The following is a 7,834-nucleotide window of genomic DNA, read 5'->3' as shown; positions in this document are numbered from 1 at the left end:
TACACATGCACATCAACACACACACACACACACACACACACACACACAAACACACTCACACAAAGCTACGAACCTGGTAATAAAAGTGTGTGTGTGTGTGTGTGTGTGTGTGTGTGAGAGAGAGAGAGAGAGAGAGAGAGAGAGAGAGAACAGAAGGCTAAATTCAGGGGAGGCCTTTCTCAGCACAGTTTTGGAGAGAGCTGAAAGGTCCATTGTGTGTGGGGTGAGGACAGAAAGGGATGGGAGTGGAAAGGGACACTTAAGAAGCAGAGCTCTTTTCTAGTGGTTTGACCAAGGAAAGGAAAGAACCAGAATAACAGAGGCAGAGCTCCTAGAGTGTAGATTTCAGGCCTTTAATGAGGTCTCACTCCTGTCCTGGAGGCTCGGGTTCTGGAAGGCGGGTTAGGGGATGGGGAGGCACCATGCAAGGTAGCCGAGGGCCATCAGGAGGGACTGCAACAGAGGTGGAGGAGGGGGCGAGAGCTGGGGCGGGGTATCAGGTAAAGCCTGAATGAAGAGTGTGGGAGGCTCCCCAGTGAACCAGGGGAGCCTCTGGGGAGCAGGGTCTGAACCACTGGGGAGCAGGGTCTGAAAGCAGGGGAGAAGGCAGTTCAGGGGAAGGAAAGGGCCAGTCTTACCAGCCGCAGTGGGAGAGGCTCGGTGTGTAGAAAGGGAGGAAGATGCTGGAGAGCAGGAGAGATGAGCAGAGATGAATCAGGTCCTTGGTGGGGGTGGGGGTGGGGTGGGGGGCAGATGCATGCTCAACAGCTATATTGCTCATCCCTCAGGCCAAATAACATTCGAGTAGAATCAGACAGATGTAGAATGTCAGGGCCTGGAGGATAGCTCCCTGGGTGGCGTGCGCGCTGCACACGTGAGGACCAGAGTTTGACTGAATTTGATTCCCAGAGCACATGTTACAACAAACAAACAAACAAACAAACAAAAAACAAAAAAAACAAAACAACCCCCAAACCTAAGTGCAACATCGAGGTCAGAGGACAACTTTCAGGAGCAGATTTCTCCCTTCCACTTTGGGGTGTGTGTGTGTGTAAATCTCTGCTTGTCAGGCTTGGCGACAGGCCCCCTTGCTAGGCTTAGCCATCTTGCAGGCCCCCATGCCTGGCCCTTGACTGGTCTCCCTAACTCACTGACCACCCCACAGATTCCTATTCAGAAAGCAGTTCTTTCTTGATGAGCTCCATGAAGCTAGCACCTTGTCTGACTTATTCACTCGAGGGTCTTCAGCTTTCGGGCTCACTACAGATTCCCAGCAAGCGTTTCTAATGAATGAATGAGCGAGGAAGTGAGACTGTAGTGAGGAGTTTACCAGAGAGAGCCATTGTACCTGGCGTAAATTCTGGAGCGATGGTACCTAGGCTTTGACGTACCCTTCTGTAAAGAGTCAGTGACTGTTATCTGAGGTTTATGGAGTTGCTTTTCCAAAAGGATTCTCAGAGGACATACCTGGCAAACCAGGATGTCTTGTATGGCTGAGAACTGCTTAGGTGATGGTTCCTTTAAAACAACCCCTAGATTGAGAAGAGGCTTTGGTACTCGGAAATTGACTGGCCCAAACTGCCTTCCGTGTAATAGTGAAGAGGCTTCTGGAAGGTAGTTCGGAGTTCAGTCCTCAGAGACAGTTCCACCCTGCTGCTGTGGAAGCTGTGATACACCGTGTGGTGGCTCTCTGTCTCTGAGCCACCTGAGTAATTAAGAACACCAAAGTGAGGTTTAAGCTGAAGGTTCAGAAAGGGTTGCTCCCGGGGCAGATGGGGACAGAGTCCCAGGATTAGCTGTGGAGTTGTGGGCCTGATCTGCCGGCTCTCAAGAGCTGAGGACGCAGCCTTTCTGAGCGTGCTCGTTGACAGAAAGGGAAGTAGACGAGTGGCTTCACAGCTTTAACTGCACATCATAGCATTTGTCCGTCATTTTCCAGCATGGGGTGAGGGGGAGGAGGCACCATAAACCCCAGTTGCTCTTTTAAGAGTATCCTTAGGCTCACTCCCACCTGCACATCATTTTATACTTGTTGAAAGGAATTGTCCAAGCCAGACATGAGGATGCATGCATGATGTAATTGCAGCCCTGGGGAGGCTGAGGCAGGAGGATCAAGCATTTGATGGCCAGGTGAAGGTGCCTGCTACCAAGCTGAAGGATCCAAGTTGGATCCCCAGACCCACAGGATAGAAGGAGAGAGCTGATTTCAGCAGATTGTCTTCTGACTTCTACCTGTGCTTGTACCCCTCCCCCAGACAATATAGCTCAAAAAAAAAAAAATGGCGGTAATCGTGAGGCCCTATCTAAAAGAGTGAACAGGAGCTGCCCACACAGCCCCCTTGCTCTCTTCTTTGGTTCTGTCAGCAGCTCTGTCAGCCACTGAACACTGCCCACTTAGTTCTTTTTGAAACAGGGTCTCTCTACAGAGCCCTATTTGTCCTGGAACTTACTATGTAGCCCAGGCTGGCCTCCAACTCGGAGATGCGCCTGCCTCTGCCTCCCAAGTACTAGGATGTGTGCCACCAGGCCTGGCTTAACACTGTGCCCTAAACTTCCTTTATGAGGCTTAGGTTTACAGGAAAGATGACACAACTTGGTGGTTTTGTTTGTGGTTTTCTTTTTTCCTTTTTTTTTTCTCCAAATGTGGGCATGGGCATAAAGATGAGGAGGCATGCAAAGGGAGAAGTGCATTCTGGGATGTCTGCTGGGAGGGCTGGGAGGGGACAGAGAGGACAGAGGTCAGCGCTGTGAGGTCCTTCTGCCTTTGGAAAAGCTATAGGTTTGGGGGAGGGGTGCTGAGGCTGTCTCCACGCTAATCCCTGCCCTGTATGCCCCACCTGTATTAGACAGGTGTCTAATATTATCCATTTTAGCATCCCTCACCCTAGGCATGCTTACAGTGTCGTACCAGTTTCTCGGCCTCCCAGGTGTCCATGACCACCAGTGTGGCGTCCTCTCCATCCACCGAGAGGGTTCTCTCGTACACATCTGCAACCAAGTGGGAGGGTGGAGTCTGAGGGTGGAGCAGGCCCTTGGAGCTACAGGGTTCCCTTGCCTCCCCTTTCCTCACACTTCCTTGGGGTTGGGGATCCTGTTCATGTGTCACACAGCTGTGTACTTGGCACATGGCAGGCACTTGCGAGAAGCTGGTGTTGTCAGTTGAATGAATGTGGGCTAGTGGGGTAGCCTGGGAACCCCCCCCTCCAGTCTAGCTCAGTGTGCACTTAGGCAGGTCATGTTATCACCGGCTTCAGTGTCCCCATCTCTTATGCACAGGTCTGCATATGTACACTACTCCCAGGGAAGTCATTACTGGGGAACGGCTTGGCTAGATGGTCCCCATTTTCTCTCCCTGTTTAGCTACTCCTTCCCTACATACCCTGTGTCATCACAGCCAGTCCTGCAGGGGCCTATCTTCACGTCTGTCCTCCTCCTGTGTATCTGCTTGTCTTGGGGCCTATGGCCCTGTGGCACCTGACCCCACGTGCTCAATGCATTTTGGGGTGTAAAGCAATCCAGAGCTCAGAACTGGAGTTCCGAAACCCTCCATTTGGGAAGAATGTTAGTTTTCTTTTAGGTCTTGGCGGCTTACAGATGGGAGGGGAGGGAGTCTGAGAGTCAGGAGGTTTTGGGGCTCGGAAATTCCAAGCTGGGTGAAAGCCCACCCATAGCTTCAGATTTTCTCCCCTTAAGACATGGAGACAAATCATATACCTTTCATCCAATGTCCCTCCTCTAGCCCAGTCCAGACTGTGTCCTGCACAGTCCTAGGTGAGCATCATTTCCTTCCCAGCATGTGGGAATGATGCCCTTTTTGAGTCGGACAGTGTGTGACCTGCAATCTTGTGCCCCTGGTCACTGACTTCAGTCCTATGGTCACAGCATGGCTTGTCCCACAGGGCTCCTACCTCCCAGCTGTTCATGAAGCTCCCGATCTTGTTTCCCTGCAAAGAGGCTGGCCAGGCTGGTCTTCCCAACACCGGAGTCTCCAAGCAGCACCACCCGGTAGAGGGCCTCCCAAGAGCCTTCAGAGTCACTGGATTCAGAGGACCACCCATCCTGGACAGCGGAGGGGTTCCGAACGGGTGGGTTGAGGGAGGCTGACTGGCCCAGTCGGGGATGCTGGGATTGAGGAGGGGGCGCTGTGCACAGGCGGCCAGGCTGGTGGCCCCTGGCCGACAGGGGCAGTGGAGTGCTGGCTCTACGGCGCAGGGTGGTCTTTGCTTCTTGCTGGGTGTTAAGAGTCATCCTCAGTGAGGAGATCTCTAACTTCCCTGGCTCCTTCCTTCCTTTCCAAAGAAGGGGCTGGGCAGTAAGTCCGAAGCCCGGAGTCTCTTCTTCTCTGGGTCCTGATGAACTTTCGGAAATGATTTCCTCCAGAGTCCTCTCTGGTTCAACTAGGAAGAGACTTTTCAGTACCGTGGGATTGGGGCCGTTGTTGGTTTCAGGCCTAGAATCCACCGGGTCAGCCTAGAAGGGGCGAGGGCACAGGCTGTGAACACTCACAGATGCGCACACCCAGATGCAGATTACCAGGATCCGAGGATGACCCCTTTCCCCCATGACACAGATACAGACAGGGCTGCAGCAAGTTGGGAGACCTCGAGCATCTACAGCGCACACATCCTGCCTACCCAGACCAGGGAGGGTGTCCCTCTCTACAGAAAGCATCGGAACCCCCCCCCCCGCCCCGTCTCCTTCACTTGTTCAGAGTTGGGGGACACCGAGGAGAGCTGAGGTCTCTGGGAAGTTTTATTCCTGCTGCCGGAAGAGGAAGGGCACGGTGCGTTGGTGCCCCACAAGGGCGAGGGGCTCCCGGGGGATCTCTCTGGCTGTAACCCGAGTGCCCTGGTGCCATGGGAACGGCGTGCCCGGCCCGCCCCTGTGTGAAAAATTCAGAAGCCGCTGGCGCCATGGCCCCCAGCTGTTGTTGGGGAGGGTGGGAGGCTGTGAGGGATTCGGCAACAGGTTTGGTGACAGAACAGGGTGCAGGAGGGGAACCGAGAGGGGAGCCCACAAGGCTCGGGACTTAAGAGCCCTTTCGGGGAGTCTGGGTTGGAACTTTCCCGACTCGCGGTCCTGGATGTGAGTTCCGAGTCCTGGGACGCGCGGGGGTGGTGGCGGTGTCCCTTGTGCCAGGCTCTCCCACCCTGCTCCCCTCCCCCGCACCCCTTGGAAGGCGGGTTTGAGGCTCCTAGTCCTCACACTGCGTGCAGGGGTCGGGAGAACTCCGTCCGGACAGGCAAGTTTACCTTGATGCGCGGTGGCTCCAAGTCCCCACCGCCCCAGCTGTTGGGTACTCTGCTGGCCCCCGGCCTCGGCGCGCAGCCCCCGGCCGGTCCCGCCCGGTCCAGCGCCACCCCGCCCCGTGCGGCCCCGCCCTGTCAAGGCAGCCCGGGTCCCCGCCCTGTAGACCTCCTCCAATCCTCCGCCTGAGGTGGGGGTGGCCGTGTAGGAATGGGGTGCCGGAGACTGAGTTTATTTCTTGCTCTAGATGTCCCTCTGTGTCCACCTTCGCTCCCCTTACCTACCGGGGCACACCAACTTCAGCACTGGACGGAAGCCTCTAAGGGGAACTTGGTGTTCAGGGTTCCAGGTTCCATCTTGCAAGGGAGGCGATTCTGCAGGAGTGGGCTTTGGGCTAAGGAGTCTGCGTTTTAAACAAATGCCCGAGCGGCGCAGATAACTCAGAGAACACACTTTGAGAAAGCCCTGGGTGGAGGGGTAATTTTGGAAAAGGGATTGGAAGAAGAGAGAGTCTATGTCGTCTGTAGTAAAGAGTTCGGAATGTCTGATTTTGCTATCATTAATTCACTCGCCATCCGTTTGCTCATGATAAGTAAGGACTAAGGCATCTGTCCTTCAGTTTACTGTCCCCTTTAAAAAATTAATACTTAAAAACATTTACTTGCTGGGGGCAGGGAGCGGGGAGAGCTTGCCATGGAATCTGTTTAGGCGTCAGAAGACAACTTGCAGGAGATGGTTCTCTCCTTCTACCATGTGGGTTTGGGGGATTGAACTCACGTTGTGAGAGCTGGCAGCAGCGCCTTTACCTGCTGAGCCATCTCATGGTCCAGTCTATGCACGGTTAGTTACCCACTGAAACTGTCGTAGGCATGTCGAATCAGGAAAGACACTGATCTTGGGGAAGGAGCTGGCTGCAAGGCCAGGAGTCAAACACTCTGAGCGGGGAGCCACTTTCGTGTGGTGCTGGCAGAGGGGCAGGAGGCCAGGTTGTACCTGTGGTGAGGCTCCCGGTCACGGCTGAGGGGCTCCAGGTTTGGAACAGATGTATGAAGCAGGGTAGGCTGGCTCAGCCCCCGCAGGGCTTGGGGTGAGAGCAACTTCCCTCTGGTCTGACTTTCTTCCGCAGCCTGGAGATCAGGCTGTGCTCAGCTCCCGAGTTTCAGCACCCTGCAGAAGGCGGCTTCCGGGTTGTGCCTCGCCTTGGGTGACCCCACCTTTCAGAGTGGCAGCTGGCTTCGTTTTGACTGCACTTGCAGAGCGGGAAGTAGATGCTACCTTCCGTGAGCACCACCCAGGAGGCAGAGAGCCACAGTCAACTTAGTCCTACAAGGGAAAACGCAGCCTCTGTCAGCTTATCAAAGCAGACTGGGCCCATGGAGACTCATCGGTGTATGAGAACTGCAGCAGAAAAACAGACAGGTGGACTTACAGAACACCAGATTTGTAAAGGGCATGGCACCCTCACCTGGACCCCATAGAAAGGCCAAGTGATGCAGCCATGGCAACATCCCCACAGACCTGTCATGTGACCACCTGCTGCACATGTCAAGGGACAAAAAGATCTCCCAGTTATCCAGGGCTTCAGCTCAGCAGTCTCCACTATTTGACATGGCCTGCTTGAATTACCATTCATTCAACCGCTGTCCATCCACTTATCCGGCTAGACTGGTCCTGCTGGCCTCTCTGGCTCGTGGCTCAACCCTGTGTCTGGGCTCTGTGAGCCTCCAGAAGCTGTCTACTTATGTTGTTAACATCTTGTCTTACCACTGGTGGTGACTTCTCTGGTCCTATCTGCCTTCTGCCTCCAGTGGTACTCTTTGAACTCTGTGGCTGCTTTAACCTCTTGTTGTAGCTATACAATAGCATGCGCGCGCGCGCGCACACACACACACACACACACACACACACACACACACACACACCTATATAGACAGTTACATGCATATAAAACTGTGTGAAGTGTAATATTAATAATTAAGATTGGAATAAAAGGCTCTGAGACTGCCAAGGACCAATCATTAAGCCATGACTGCCTGATAAATTGCAGCTAGTGAAATAGACATAGCTTGTGGCTTCACTGTCTTTCAATAAATTCTGGCACTGGGGAAAGACACAAATGTGATCATGCTTCTACCATGTGGCTTGTCTGCCCCAGGCTCCCTGCAGGATGAGCTGAGCTGTGCCTGGGAGTGGTGACCTAGTTTCCAGCCCTTGTTCTGTGACTCAGTCACTGAGTGACCATAGTCAAGTCAACTCCCCAGCTTGGGGTTCAGTTTCTTGATTTAAAATTGTAATCTGCTGGATGGATGTGGCGGGGTATACCTATGAATTCCAGCACTTGAGGGTTGAGGCAGGAGGATTTTGGGTTCCAGGCCAGCCTGAGCTACATAGTAAATTTTGGGCCAGCCTATCTGCACAGCGTAAAGCTGTCTTAACACTCAAGGAAAAAGTAACTGGAGCTAACCTTCCTAAAATATACAAACAAATAGACACATTTTTTTCTCTATGACACAGAAGTGCTAACTTGGCATTTAAGACATCATGGCCAGTAGTCATTTCAGCCTCTTCTAAGGAGGCCTTGATGCTG

The 7,834-nt window shown here is 53.5% G+C and overlaps 1 protein-coding gene across 1 annotated transcript in view; it reads right to left on the bottom strand.

The window, feature by feature from the left end:
• Rem1 (RRAD and GEM like GTPase 1) overlaps window positions 1-5,312 on the bottom strand; it is a 7,669-nt gene extending 2,357 nt beyond the window's left edge. Inside the window, exons 1-3 of the mRNA XM_055617996.1 lie at window positions 5,253-5,312; window positions 3,909-4,470; window positions 2,909-2,988 (exon numbers count right to left, since the gene is read on the bottom strand). Of these exons, the coding sequence (XP_055473971.1) occupies window positions 2,909-2,988; window positions 3,909-4,248 (420 nt within the window). The 5' untranslated portion in view covers window positions 4,249-4,470; window positions 5,253-5,312. The remainder of the gene's footprint in view (window positions 1-2,908; window positions 2,989-3,908; window positions 4,471-5,252) is intronic.
• Window positions 5,313-7,834: the final 2,522 nt, after the last annotated feature.

Source organism: Psammomys obesus, unplaced genomic scaffold, assembly GCF_907164565.1.
Source record: "Psammomys obesus unplaced genomic scaffold, mPsaObe1.curated_primary_1811, whole genome shotgun sequence".
Taxonomy (NCBI): domain Eukaryota; kingdom Metazoa; phylum Chordata; class Mammalia; order Rodentia; family Muridae; genus Psammomys; species Psammomys obesus.
This window is presented reverse-complemented; position numbering and strand designations above follow the sequence as displayed.